Here is a 14,953-nt window from a genome sequence, read left to right as displayed (position 1 = left end):
CTCCTCCTCCTCCTCCTCCTCCTCCTCCTCTTCTTCTTCTTCTTCTTCTTCTTCTTCTTCTTCTTCTTCTTCTTCTTCTTCTTCTTCTTCTTCTTCTTCTTCTTCTTCTTCTTCTTCTTCTTCGATGGACTGATTTGATCTTCTTGCAGTCCAAGGGACTCTCAAGAGTCTTCTCCAGCACCATAATTCGAAAGTATCTATTCTTCGGCGCTCGGCCTTCCTTATGGTCCAGCTCTCGCAGCCATCACACACACACACAGATACAAAAAAAAGTAATATACTGAGTGGATGATACTGACTTCGATGGACAGACGGTTTGATTCAGTATAAAGCAGTTTCATGTGGATCTGTGTGAGACCAGGGGCTTGGCAGCCCTAACGGAATTACGTGGTGCAGGTTTTATCAGATCACAAAATTTTAGACTGCACGGTAGGGTGCATATTTGATAGATTCCCCCCATGTAAAAAACCTCCGTCCACCTAGAAAAGCTGCTGTCCACTAGGATGCATGGATCAGGGGGAAGGATATAACTGTTCTGCCTGAAAGGCCGTTGGAACTTTAAAAAAAAATTGGCAGCATCCAAGCATGCCGTTCCCCCTCCTGCAGTATGAAGTGGTTCAGTCCAGAAAAAGATGCCCAGCATGACTTTCGAGATTGTATGGCCCAGGTTAGCCTGATCTTGCAAGATGAGTAGGGTTGGCTTTGGTTAGTATTTGAATGGGAGCCCACCAAGGAATACCAGGGTCATGATGCAGAGGCAGGCAAGGGCAAGCCACCTCCAAATGTCTCTTGCCTTGAAACCCCTATGGGTTTGCCATCAGTCGGTTGTGACTTGATGGTGAAAAACAAAAAAAAATAGCTTGGTTCTGAAGTTCTAAGTTGCAGCAGTTTGTTCGACTTCGTTAAAAACAAAAAAAATAGCTTGGTTCTGAAGTTCTAAGTTGCAGCAGTTTGTTCGACTTCGTTCTAAGTTGGTTCTAAGTTGCAGCAGTTTGTTCGACTTCGTTAAAAACAAAAAAAATAGCTTGGTTCTGAAGTTCTAAGTTGCAGCAGTTTGTTCGACTTCGTTCTAAGTTGGTTCTAAGTTGCAGCAGTTTGTTCAACTTGGTGCTTCAAGCGAAGAGCCTCCGAGTCTTTGCAGGTAATTGGCACATTCACTGATGTCTGTGACTTGTTGGCTGAGTTTCAGGATTCAGGGTGTTTTCATACAAGTAAACGGCTTCCCTTTTTTAAAAAGCAGGCTTGCTCATCCAAAGAGAACAATCCATCTCGACTGATATGGTTATATATCACTTAACATTCCACAGGGCACTTCTCAGAGCGAGACTGTGAGAGACATGGACCCATTTACCCTTGGCTGGTCACAATATGATGTCACGCAGCGTTCCCTCTAAGCTGAGTTAGTGTGAGCTCGCTCACCGTTTTTTAGCCTCCGGCTCACACATTTTCGTCTCCGCTCACGAAAGATGGCTCCAGAGCAAACTGATTTATGCAGCAGCCAAATTGCTCACTCACACCTTTAATGCCAGTAGCTCACAAAGTAGAATTTTTGCTCACAAGACTCCACAGCTTAGAGGGAGCACTGGATGCCAGTGCCTGAGAACATACAAAGCGCTGGTGCCATATTGTGACCAGCAATGTTCCCTCTAAGCTGTGGAGTCTTGTGAGCAAAAATTCTACTTTGTGAGCTCCTAGCATTAAAGTCGTGAGTGAGCGATTTGGATACTGCTTGGGAGCCATCCTTCCTGAGCTAAGAGGGTGACATCAGGACTGTGCCTGCTGGCTCTAACTCATCAAGTGCACCCGGTATCCAAACATAAAAAAGAACCTATGCATGTAGGCGTGGATTCCATGTTCATTACACTATTTTAACTCATTCTGTGCCAAACCATTGGCATTCTCCGTTATGTTTTAATCTGCTCGGGACAATCTATATCTCATAATGTCACTGAATCCCTTCAGATCTGATGATATGCCTGCAGGTATGACCTAGATCAGGGCTCTCCAACATTTACGAGCCTTTGGGCACCTTTGGAATTCGGGCATAGGATGATGAGCGCAACCAAAAAAACGTGAAGCCACACACTCAGAGGAAGCCCAAGTGTATGGGAAAAGAGGGGTAATTAAAAAAAAGAAAAACCACTGGAAAAGAGGCATGAGAGAAAACAAAACCAATCTGTAGTGGCAGCTGCCACTGGAATGTTATTTTTATCTACCTAGCCAATCGGATCTCCAGTGGCCAGTCAGATGCCTTGTTGGGCAAGTGCCTGATGTGGCCTCACCAACTTTTTGACAAGAATTGGTGGGCACCAGGAAAGGTGTTGGCGGATGCTACGGTGCCAGCAGGTGCTATGTTGGGGACCCCTGACTTAGACCAAAAGCTTGAAACTGCTTATGCAGCCTGAAGAGGACAAAACCCATGATGCAGTGTGATGTAGAGTTATAAAATTACACGTGCAAGAATGATTAATGTGGTTTTATTGGTATTTTGTACTAACTGTGTGAGCCACCCTGAGCCTGTTTGCGGGGAGGGCAGGGTACAAATTAAATGAATGAATGAATGAATGAATGAATAAATAAATTCTGTATTTATGCAGCTTGAAGGCTGGTGAAACCCTGTGTGATTGCAAAAAAATGTATTAACGAATTATCAGGCACCTCAAATGAAAGCAAATTATCCAAATGTGAAAAATAGAAGTATAATAGGATTTTGGGGGAGAAAATAGGATTAAATTCCACCTGCAGCGTTTGCACCTGATCACTTCACAACAGTAAGTGTGATTTAGCACTGGAATAAACTGCCTAGGGATGTGGTGGAACCACCTTGCTTTGAAATTTGGAAGAACCGTGTGCTCGGAAATGAATGGAGTCTCACTGCAGCTGAGCAAAGCAACAGTGCAATTGCCACTCCAGTAGGAAAAGGGAAGAAGCGTGAATTTGGATTTAGAGAACTTTTTATATTTTCTCCGAAGTGGGAGGAAAGTCGAAAAGATTGCTCTGATTCTCCCCTGCTGTTCTCTCTCCCCATCGCCCAGATTGAAGAAGGAGGGAAGGCAGATTTACTGAACACCAAGCTACAGCCCGGAGACGAAGTGGTGAACATCAATGAGGTGGAGCTAAGTAGTTCCCGGCGGGAAGCCGTCTCCTTGGTGAAAGGCTCATACAAGACACTGAAGCTGGTGGTCCGTAGGTAGGTAAGCGCAGCTGGTGCTCGGAGTGCAAGGGGCTGAATCCCATGAATGGTTTTTTTCAGATGCAATCGCAGTAGGGTTGCCAAACTCCAGGTTGTGGCTGGAGATCTTCTGGCTTTCAAACTGATGTCCAGGTGACAGAGATCAGTTCATCCGGAGAAAGTGGCTGCTCTGGAAGGTGGACTCTGTGGCATTACCTGCTGAAGTCCCTCCCCTCCCCAAACCCCACCCTTCACAGGCTCTGCCCTCAGAATCTACAGGTATTTCTCAACCCAGAGCTGGCAACCCTAAATTACAAACACAACCTCCGTGACAAAAATAACGACGAGTCCGTAAAGCTACATATGCAAAGTAGTTTACTATAATAATTGTGATTCTGGTGTAAACTCTCTTCTTTGATCACTCACACGCAACGGATTTTGCGCAATGAAAAGGTGGTGATATCAGAGAGTCACCGTGGGATGTTTACTTCAAGAGTTGGTAAGTTGAAATTGATAAGAATTGTAATTGCTACACACTCGGATAAAGCAGTCTTTGTGAAACGGATTTTTCATTGCGCAAAATCCGTTGCGCAGGGCTTTTTTTGTAGAAAAAGCCCAGCAGGAACTCATTAGCATAATAGGCCACACCCAACAGCAGAAACCCATTAGCATATTAGGCCACACCCCGAGAGTAGCTCATTTGCATATTAGGCCGCACCCCCATGCGACCAGAAGTGTGGTCATCCAGCCACACCCACCTTTTTTCTTCTTATTCTGTTTACCTTGTTTGTTGTCAAAACCCAGGGCTTTTTTTGTAGCAGGAACTCCTTTGCATGTTAGGCCACACACCCCTAATGTAGCCAATCCTAATGAATTTCTGCTGTTGGGTGTGGCCTATTATACTAATGAGTTCCAACTCGGGAGCCAGCCGGAACTCCGTTCCTGTGCGTTCCTGCCCCAAAATAGCCCTGCCGTTGCGTGTCAGCGATAAAAGAAGAGAGTTTACAACAGAATCACAATTAGTAAACTATTTTGCACATATATCTTTATGGACTCGTCGTTATTTTTGTCACAGATGTTGTGTTTGGGTTTCTTTCTCCTCCTGTGATCTCTCGCTTTCGGCTTCAACCCTAAATTACAGCCATGTTTCCCAAGAAGATGCCTATTGAGCAGTCCTTTTCCACCCAATTTTAATTCCTAACATTTGAAAAGCTGCCTGCTTCAGCTGAGGTTCAGTGCTACTTTCAAGTACCAGAGCACTTTATCCAGCAGTTATGCTTGCTGACCTCCAGGTCAGAGTCAATCATTTCCAAAGCCATTCCAACTCGAGTTGTGGCCCATTCCAAAGTACCATGAAATGTCTCTGTTGGGATCCAATCCTCAGTTTCTCAGCCAGATGTTTGATAAATCAATAATCCAAGTACAGTCCCAACCAGGGGTCATTTTGTAGAAAAAGAGGTACAGGAGCTCATTAGCATAACTCATTAGCATAACTTATTTGCATATGCCGCTCCCCCTGACATCACCGGAACTGTGTCAGAAGGCAACACCCACCCCTCAGGCTCCACTAGACTGTTTTGGATTGCTAGCTATTGGGGGGGGGGAGAAATGTGCAGATCTGTCCTCGCAGAGGAGGGAGAACTTGTACCTGAATAAAACTTGGTCTTAAAGGTGCCACTGGACTGTTTTGGACTGGGGGGCTGGGGGGGAGGGCTCTGCAACTTATCTGGCTGCTTCTTGCTCTGACTGAGGGCTGCTGGGAGCAGGGGGTGGGGCTTGTTGCATGTGCCCGCCCCCTGGGCTCTTTACTGCTGGAGCTCCGCTCCTGTGCGCTCCTGCAGGAAATGACCCCTGGTCCCAGCACCGGCAACGATCAGTCGACTTGGAGCGCTCGTTTCACCATTAGGTTTCTTCAAGGTCGGGACAATCCGAAACGGTAACACCAAAGTATTTCCCAAATATATAAATATAAAAATCCATATCCGATCTCAAATACAAATATTGCATTGATTGATTATAACTCTCTGTTTAATAGGAAGAAGGATTACGTTAGTAATTTGGTTGCAGTTGTTTTTCTTGGATTGTATATCTTCTTTTTGCATCTTTCCCTCCTGTCGGCTGACCTCCAGGTGAGGCCGAGGTTTATTTCCAGAATTACAACTCAACTCCAGAGGCCTGGAGAAAATGGCAGCTTCAAGGGGGTGGACTGTGTGCCATCCCTGCTGGTCTCCCTCGTCTCCCTAGGCTCCATCTCCAAGTCCCCAGGAATGGCCCAACCCAGAGTGGGGAACCCTGCCAGGTAGCCACGTGGCCCATCCAGGGAAATGACTGCAGATCAATTATAGCAATCCATGTAAGGTTGCCAGTCCCCAATTGGGGGCAGGGGATCCCCAGATTTGGAGTCCCTCCCCCTCTTCGGGGGGAGAGTGCGGACTCTAATCTGGGACGACCGGGTTTGATTCCCCACTCCTCCACATGCAGCAACTGGGTGACCTTGGGCCAGCCACAGTTCTCTCAGAGCTGTTATCTCAAGGGCAGTTCTCTCAGAGCTCTCTCAGCCCCACCTGCCTCACAGGGTGTCTGTTGTGGGGAGAGGAAGGGGAAGGAGATTATAAGCTGCTATGAAGGGCAGATCATAAATCCAGTCTCCTCCTCCTCCTCCTCCTCCTCCTCCTCCTCAGCATCCTTATTCTGTATTCCGGAGATCAGTTCCAATTCCAGGAGATCTCCAGGCCCCACCTAGATGTCGGCAGCCCCAAGTTCAACTAGCCTTCAGAAGGGTTTAACCAAAAGAATATACAGAGCAGGGAGCGTAGCTAAACTCCAGTCCTTTTAATCACAACGGTCTGAATTTCTTAGAATGCTGTTTCCAGAGAGATACTTCCGGGGGGATGGAAGCCGGCCAGCCAAGAGAACCCTGCCAATAGATCTCACTTCTTTCTCTCTAGTGCTGCGAAGGCCCAGGGGGGCGTGTCACTGGCCAGAGTCTAGGGCGTAAGAAACTCCAGGGAAGGTGTAGCTGGTTACCTGGCTACACTCAGCCACGATCCGGTGGGAATTTAACCCTTTCTACCTTTCCATGAGGTAGGAATCCTGAGCTGTTTTGAGGACTGCAGGCCAGAAAAAGGAGGAGTTTGTTTAGAGAGAAAAAGCGGGATGCAGTGGGGAAATTTGGAATAAGCGCCAGGGCTATTTTTAGGCAGGAACACACAGGAACGGAGTTCCGGCTGGCTCCTGAGTTGACCACGCCCCGCAGGAATTCATTAGCATAATAGGCCACACCCAACAGCAGGAACTCATTAGGATTGGCCACATTAGGGGTGTGTGGCCTAACATGCGAAGGAGTTCCTGCTACAAAAAAAGCCCAGGTTTTGACAACAAACGAAGTAAACAGAATAAGAAGCAAAAGGTGGGTGTGGCAACATGGGGGTGTGGCCTAATATGCCAATGAGCTGTGATGTCAGGGGTGTGGCCTAATAGGCTAATGAGTTTCTGCTGTTGGGTATGGCCTATTATGCTAATGAGTTCCTGCTAGGCTTTTTCTACAAGAAAAGCCCTGATAAGCGCTAGTCTAACCACTTCAGGCAAAACAGAAAGGCAAAGGGAAATAAATACACCAGATTAGCGAAACGCAGTGGGTTTGGGGGGGGCACAGTTCTATTTCAGACACAGAGAAAAGGGGCTTTAGGGAGAGACTACCCGTCATCCCATGTACTGTCACACTAAAACTTGACTTCTTCCGTATTCGGTGTTGTTTTTTTTGCATCTTTGGACAATGGCCCTGCTGTTGTTTGTTTCATTATGCAAGTCTCAGGCAGAGAGATCTTTCACATCACGCACTTCCTGATCCTTTTCAACTGGAGATGCTGGGGATTGAACCTGGGATCGTCTGCACACCCAACAGATGCTCTACCACTGAGCCATAGCCCCTCCCCGATGCCAGTAGCCATCTTGTGGCCATGAAGTCTGTAAGCGGAGGATACACCTGAAATCAACTGCCAATTAATTGTATTATTACTTAGATGGCGTTAAGTGCAGACAGTATCCCGGCCCTCTATGTGATCAGGAGCAGTGTTCCCTCTAAGCTGAGTTAGTGTGAGCTAGCTCAGAGTTTTCTAGCCTCCGGCTCACACATTTTTGTCTTCGCTCAGGAAGGAGGGCTCCAGAGCAAACTAATTCATGCAGTAGCCAAATCGCTCGCTCACAACTTTAATGGCAGTAGCTCACAAAGCAGAATTTTTGCTCATAAGACTCCACAGCTTAGAGGGAGCATTGGTCAGGAGTGTACTATACCCACCCAAGGTCACTCACCCACCCAGCATGCTGGCCTCACCTCCAATGCTTGTGAGTGTCCATGGCACTGTGGTACAGTGGTATGAGTGTCAAACTAAGATCTGGGAGACCCAGGTTCAAAAACCCCCAAAAACGCACCCATGAAGAGAGGGGAAGAAAAACTAAACCAACCAAGCAAAAACCTCCAAAGGAAGTTTAGAAAACTAGTAGAGGGGCAAAAGTTAAAAACATCAATAGGGATAGTCAAAAGTACACGGGTTTATTTCGAAAACATATAAAAACCTTGTAGGGGCCGAAATAAAGCCTCGTAAAATAATCAATGGCTGGGATCACACACACGAAATAATCCGCTTTCCATCCGCTTTCAGTGCACTTTCCAACTGGATTTTACCGTGTGAACTGGCAAGATCCAGTTGGAAAGTGCATTCATTGACAGTGGATTGACATGTAGACTTTGATAGGGTTCAATAACGACACACCACAACAGAGATTTCTTGTGAAGCTTACTGATCAGGCTTTCTGTCTCTCTCTGTCCCAACTGCTTTTCTGACTGGCTGTCAGAAGTTCTTTATTCAGAGAAAAAAGCAAACTCACACATTTTCTCCCCCCTGCCCTGTTCAGTGAAAATGTTACAAACAGTAAAAGACTTTAAGCTAAAATCACAGTGTGTTTCACAGAATGTCCTTTCTCGTAGCTCATTATTATCTTGCCCGAATGTTGCAAAGTCTGTGCTCTCCGCAATTCATTGTATTTAGCAGGCTCATGCAGGCTCAAAAGACCTTTGTGCATTTTTCCAAGCCAATCTCCCGGTGAGAACTTGAGATCTCCTGGGCTTGCCTTCACGGGAGTCTCTCGCCCCACATTGACAGTGGATTATTTTGTGTGTGTGACTGCAGCCAAAGTGACCAATGCACAAAAAGAACCATATTATGACCTGATGCGTTTTGGCCCACAAGAGCCTTCTTCAGAGGTCCTCCTCCGCCTTCCTGACTCCAGAGGCAAGTCCAGTGTGCTAACGAACAAGGAGACTAAAGTGTGTTTCTCCCTCCTTCTCCCTACAACATGTCAGGCTTGTGTATTGTATGAATGGGCGCTTAAGGTTGTGGGAGAGAATTCTCTCTCCACGCTAGGGCTGCCAAATGCCCCCGGGGGGCGGAATTCCCCCCGCTTTCGAGCCCCAATTTCTGCTCCGGGGGAAACCCCACCCCCACGTGCGCGTCACCCGGAAGTGACATCGCATGCTGGGGGCAGGGCGACGCGATTTGAGGGGAAAACAAAGAGTTTCCCCCTCAAATGGCGTGACCCCGCCCCCAGTGTGCGACGTCACTTCCGGGTGATGCGCACGCGCACGTCTAGGACGCCGGCCGGGAGCCCCTTGCTTTCCTTATGGCCCCACCAGTGGAGATTCGCCACCCACGAGAAAGGAAGCAAACGCACAGATGGAGGCGGGTGCCCTTTCGTTCCTCCCGAGTCTATTTTTAGATCCAGCGTCTCTCCCTTCCCACCCTCCAGAAAAAGGAATCCTGCCTGTGGAGGTAAAGCCGTTCACCTTGCAGAGTACGCTCTGCTTCCTGGTCGCCTTATCGGAGTTAGCATCGGGTCAAAAACAAACCCAAACGCCATGGAGCGGCAGCCTCAACGCTGGCCAGGCAGGAGTGGTTGGCTGGCCGGCTCCTTTCAACAGGAACAATCCGCTCACATTCCTTTAGCATCACCTGAGCAGCACGGCCAACAACAGGGACAGGATGCCTTCCAGTTTCTAGTTGAAGCTATTTCAGAGCCCTGTTAACCAAGACCGGCCTTTTCCGTAAAGGCAGAGATCCCCTCTGCTATTTTGTTTTACTCACTTCAAGACTGAGGACAAAAACAAAAAAAAGCCTTCCCTTGCAGAATAAGAAATTTTGCAAAATTATAATTTATTTGCATGATTTGTTCTTGGTTAGTTTGGTGTCGTGGTTAAGTGTGCGGACTCTAATCTGGGAGAACCGGGTTTGATCCCCCACTCCTCCACTTGCAGCTGCTGGATGACCTTGGGCAAGCCATAATTCTGACAAGAGCTGTCCTCTCAAGGGCAGTTCTCTAAAGCTCTCTCAGCCCCGCCTACCTCACAGGGTGTCTGATGTGGGGAGGGGAAGGGAAAGGAGTTTGTAAACCGCTCTGAGACTCCTTTGGGGTATGAATCCAATCTCCTCCTCCTCCTCCTCTTCTTCTTCCTAGAATTCTGGTTTTCCTGGGCCTAGAACTGGATTACCTGGGTGCACACTTTTAAATTTCCCATTATAGACAGCTGGTGAGAGACAGTGTGGTGTAGTGGTTAGAGCGTCAGACAAGGGAGATCCTGGTTCAAATTTCCACTCATATCATGGAAGCTTGCTGGGTGACTTTGGGCCAGTCCCAGGTTCTCTGAGACTCCTTTGGGGTATGAATCCAATCTCCTCCTCCTCCTCCTCTTCTTCTTCCTAGAATTCTGGTTTTCCTGGGCCTAGAACTGGATTACCTGGGTGCACACTTTTAAATTTCCCATTATAGACAGCTGGTGAGAGACAGTGTGGTGTAGTGGTTAGAGCGTCAGACAAGGGAGATCCTGGTTCAAATTTCCACTCATATCATGGAAGCTTGCTGGGTGGCTTTGGGCCAGTCCCAGGTTCTCAGCCAAGCCTACCTCACAGGGTTGTTTTGAGCAGGGCTTTTTTTGGTAGAAAAAGCCCAGCAGGAACTCATTAGCATATTAGGCCACACCCATGACAGCACAGCTCATTAGCATATTAGGCCACACCCTGTGTTACCAGAAGTGTGGTTATCCAGCCACACCCACCTTTTGCTTGTTATTCCATTTACCTTGTTTGTTGTCAAAATCCAGGGCTTTTTTGGAGCAGGAACTCCTTTGCATGTTAGGCCACACACCCCTAATGTAGCCAATCCTAATGAGTTTCTGATGTTTGGTGTGGTCTATTATGCTAATGAGTTCCTGCTGGGTGTGGTTCCTGTGTGTTCCTGCCCCAAAATAGCCCTGGTTTTGAGGATAAAATGGGGAGAGGAAAAGTATGCAAGCCACCTTGGAACCTACTGGAGAAACAGGTGGGTTGTAAACGAAGTTTCAAAAAATTATCCATATTTACTGCTAGGCAGTCTAAACCACAATCCTGTGCAAGGTTTACATTTGCGGATTAAGCGTTTAAAAGAACCGTTATCAGCACCTTCCTACAGAAATGCCACAGAGTTTGATCAGCTACCAGAAACGAAGCCGTGATTAGGATCCGTGCAACGTGAAGGATTCCTAAGTTTACAAAGACCCGGAAATGTTGCCGCCTCCCCTCGTATAACATCTCTGCTCGCGTTTCTATTTACATAGTTCTAATCCCTTTGCAAAGCCAGTCCGTGAAGGCTACGTCAGGAGTGGCTTGCTCATGTCAGATGGTTTCCAGATATTTCACACTTATTTGTTTCCTGTCGTTTGCAATAACGTTATCGGCAAGGGAGTATCAGACTGCCTGAGGAACCACCCGAACGCAATTGACAGTTACTGTGCACTTTGTGAGAACACTGGACACACAGCTCCAGCGTGTAGGCTGGACGTAGAGTGCGCCCAGGTTGTAGGGTTGCCAGCCTACAGGTGGCACATGGAGATCTCCTGGGATTGCAGTTGATCTCCAGACAATCAAGACCATTTCCCTGGAGAAAAGGGCTGCTTCGAAGGGTGGGCTCTATGGCATTATACCCTGCCGAAGTCCCTCCCCTCCCTAAACCCCACCCTCCCAAGGCTCCACCCCCCAAAATCTCCAGGGGCTTCCCAACTTGGAGCTGGCAACCCTACGCAGGTTGTTATGCTCCAGTATGCGTTACATAATATATGTTCCCCAGAAGAATCTGTAGCTCCACCCTCTGTTGTCGTCCTCACATGCAGGGCTCTTTTTGTAGAAAAAGCCCAGCAGGAACTCATTAGCATATTAGGCCACACCCAAAACCAGAAGCTCATTAGCATATTAGGCCACGCCCCTGCCAGCACAGCTCATTAGCACATGTTACCAGAAGTGTGGTTATCCAGCCACACCCACCTTTTGCTTCTTATTCTGTTTACCTTGTTTGTTGTCAAAACCCAGGGCCTTTTTTTTGGACCCAGGGCTTTTTGCATGTTAGGCCACATACTCCTAATTGTAGCCAATCCAAATGAGTTTCTGCTGTTGGGTGTGGCCTATTATGCTAATGAGTTCCTGCTGGGCGTGGCCAACTCAGGAGCCAGCCGGAACTCCGTTTCTGTGCGTTCCTGCCCCAAAATAGCCCTGCTCACATGTGAAGTCTCTGTTGGAAGCTCCTTGGGGCAGGGATCTGCGTAGCAAAGCGTCATTGACGGCACAATATAAACAAAAGAAATAACAGAACAAAGTCCGGTGGCACCTTTTTCGAAAAGTGGGTTTGTTTTTTTTTAAAGAGTGCGCATGCACACAAAAGCTCATACCCTGAATAAACCTTTGTTGGTCTTAAAGGTGCCCCACCGGACTCTAACTTTGTGCTACTGCTTTAGACCAACGCGGCTGACCACCTGGAAACAGAAATAATATACAGCCTCTCCAATGGAAAGCGTCTGACTGACACATGCCTTTATATGGTCACATTTGATATATTTTTGGCTGCGATTGTGCTGAGAACGTTTGTTTTAACAACTTGCTTGGCCCTGACCTGTGTAGAAGCCCAGGCTAGCCTGATCTTGTCAGATCTTGGAAGCTAAGCAAGATCGACCTTAGTTCCTTCGATAGGAGACCACCAAGGAAGCCCAGGGCTGCTGCACAGAGGCAGGCAGTGCTCATATCTTGCCTTGAAAACCCTGCCATAAATCAGCTGCGACTTGACGGCACATTCCACCCCCAAGTAGGGTTGCCAACCCCCCCGGTTTGCCAGGGGTCCCCCGTTTTGGGGGGGTTTTACCCACCCCCAACACCCCCAGCCACCCATCTCTCTCCCTTTAAGTGCGTGGAACCCGTGTTTCCTCCCAAGCCCGATCTCCGCAAGCTTGCAGGGAAATGCCAACTTCATGCTCTTAAAAGGGAAACGCCAGCTCCTGCATTTAAAAGGGAAACGCCAGCTCCTGCATTTAAAAGGGAAACGCCGCTCCTTTAAGTGCAGGGAACTGCCGTTTTTGGAGATCCGGTGCACGGGCGGGGTGGTGGTGGACGTTCCCAACGTGACGTCATCACGTCAGGGATGCCCCGCCCCCTCCAGGAACGCCCCCAAAGTCCCCCGCTGGGGGTGGAAGATGGACTTGGCAACCCTACCCCCAAGTGTGCTTGAACTTCTGCTCTCACAGATCTTTTTGCGGGGATGCAACAAGAGTCATCTCTCCACACACTGGATTTGACTGTTTAAAGTTGAAGAAACAGAACAGAAGTGCCTACTGCAGGCTTAAGAGTTAGAGGTTCCGGCCTAGCTAGACCTCTGTGTGTAAACAGAAAGGCCGTTGACACAACCACTAGGTGGGGTGATAAATGAGCAGCAGAGGTTGGACAGATCTGTGAGAGCTAACCTAGGTTGGAACTTCCTTGGGTCTCTTAGACCTAGCCTGCACAGATGTGACTTTCGTGTGATGACTTGGAATATTCGAGGGAATGAAACGGAGAGTGTGAGGGAAGAGAAAGTTGTCAGTCTGGCAGGAATGAAACTATCTTACATGGAACGGCTGAGTTCGGAGGGGGAAAATAAAGAAGCTAAGGGGCAGGAAACCTAGAGGCAAACTGACAAATGAATAGATATGTAATCAGGATAAAACCTTTTTATCTCTTGCTGAAATACCTGACTCGGCCTTTCTTTTGTGATCACCCGAAGGCAGTGAGGCCTTCGGGTTTTGATATGGAAGAAGAGCATGTCAGGGGAATATTTTTTTTAACAAGTATAAGTTTTAAATCTTGCATACTTGTCAGAAATGAGAAGGGGGGGGGCATTCACCACTGTGCTGCCTCACTTGCACTTGTGATCTTGAAAGAGGAAGATAACGTGACTCTTCTCAGTGTGACCATGTGTCATTAGGTAAGACATCCTAAAATAACCACGGCATGTACTTGTCATCCATGTATCGAGAACAGAGGTTACCAGAAAATGTCCCCCCCCACTTAGTTATCTTATTCACACATAGTTTCCAAATGACAGATTAAAAAGTGCCCACCAAAAAAAACATCAACAATAAATATTTAATAATAAAATCTAAACATGTTTAAGATTTATTAAAACTGTAACCATAGAACTGTTAATATAGGGGAGGGGAGATCTGTCTGTGTCTTCATAGCCCCCATGCCACAGTCAATAGAAGAGAAGAGAAGAGGAAGAGGAAGAGAAGATTGGATTTATACCCCCCCCTTCACTCGGAGTCTCGGAGTGGCTTACAGACTCCTTTCCCTTCCCCTCCCCACAACAGACACTCTGTGAGGTAGGTGGGGCTGAGAGAGCTCTCTTGAGAACTGCTCTTTCAAGAACAGCTCTGACAGAAATATAGCTTCCCCAAGGTCATCCAGCAGCTGCGAGTGGGAGAGTGGAGAATCAAACCCGCTTCTCCCAGAATAGAGTCTGTGCACTTAACCACGACACCCAACTGGCTCTGCTGGATCAGACCAGTGGTCCATCTAGTCCAGCATCCTCTCTCACCCAGTGTCCAACCAGTTCTTCTGGAGGGCCAACAACAGGACATGCAGGCCGAGGCCTTCCCTTGATGCTGCCTCCTGGCTCTGGGATTCAGAGGTTTTCTGCCTGTGAATGTGGAAGTTCCCTTTAGTCACCATGGCTAGTAGCCATTGATGGACCTCTCCTCTGTGAATCTGTCCTGATCCAAACTGGGGCCCTGCCCTGCCCCGTTGGATAACAGGCTCCTAACATCTGACCGTCAACGTCAGACTGTGGGAATTGGGGTCGCCACCCTCCAGGTAGCACTTAGAGCTCTCCTGCTGTTACAGTTAATCTCCACACGACCAAGATGAGTTTCTCTGGAGAAAAGGGCTGCTCTGGAGGGTGGACTCTGTGACACTATACCCTGCTGAGGTCCCTCTCCCCAAACCCCGCCATCTCCTGGCTCCACCCCCAAAATCTCCAGGTATTTTCCAACAGAGGCCGTGGCCACACGGTCATTTTGATCGCGTTTCACTGCTGTTCCCTCTCACATTTAAAATTGCTGATCAGACGCCCACATCCATCTCCCACACCGAAGTGGGCTCACTCGCGCAATCTTCCCTGTTCCCTAGTGAGTTTCCCTGCCCCTGGAAAATCAAGTACTTTATGGATATTTGTGCTTTGAATCCGCGATTTCGCCGATCTGGGCAGCCATCTCTTGCAATGATCACAATTAGGACACCTGAACGTCCTTCTCGCAATGTTTTTTCTTCCCCCAAGCTTCCGTCATTGTGCGCATGAGCAATCCTGTGCTGAATAAATTCAATGTATAAACATTCAAGTGCACATATAGACTCCAGCACTCGGTTATAGGTCGCTGGTTAATTTTGTTCGCTGTTC

The 14,953-nt window shown here is 47.8% G+C and overlaps 1 protein-coding gene across 1 annotated transcript in view; it reads left to right on the top strand.

Annotated features, from left to right (window-relative positions):
• The window catches only part of LOC107111134 (protein Shroom3-like), a 341,594-nt gene that overhangs the window by 78,625 nt on the left and 248,016 nt on the right, over positions 1-14,953 (top strand). The window contains 1 exon segment of the mRNA XM_015412056.1: positions 3,036-3,190. Within this exon segment, the coding sequence (XP_015267542.1) occupies positions 3,036-3,190 (155 nt within the window).

The sequence above is a fragment of the Gekko japonicus genome, unplaced genomic scaffold, assembly GCF_001447785.1.
Source record: "Gekko japonicus isolate JY-2015 unplaced genomic scaffold, Gekko_japonicus_V1.1 scaffold1285, whole genome shotgun sequence".
Taxonomy (NCBI): domain Eukaryota; kingdom Metazoa; phylum Chordata; class Lepidosauria; order Squamata; family Gekkonidae; genus Gekko; species Gekko japonicus.
This window is presented reverse-complemented; position numbering and strand designations above follow the sequence as displayed.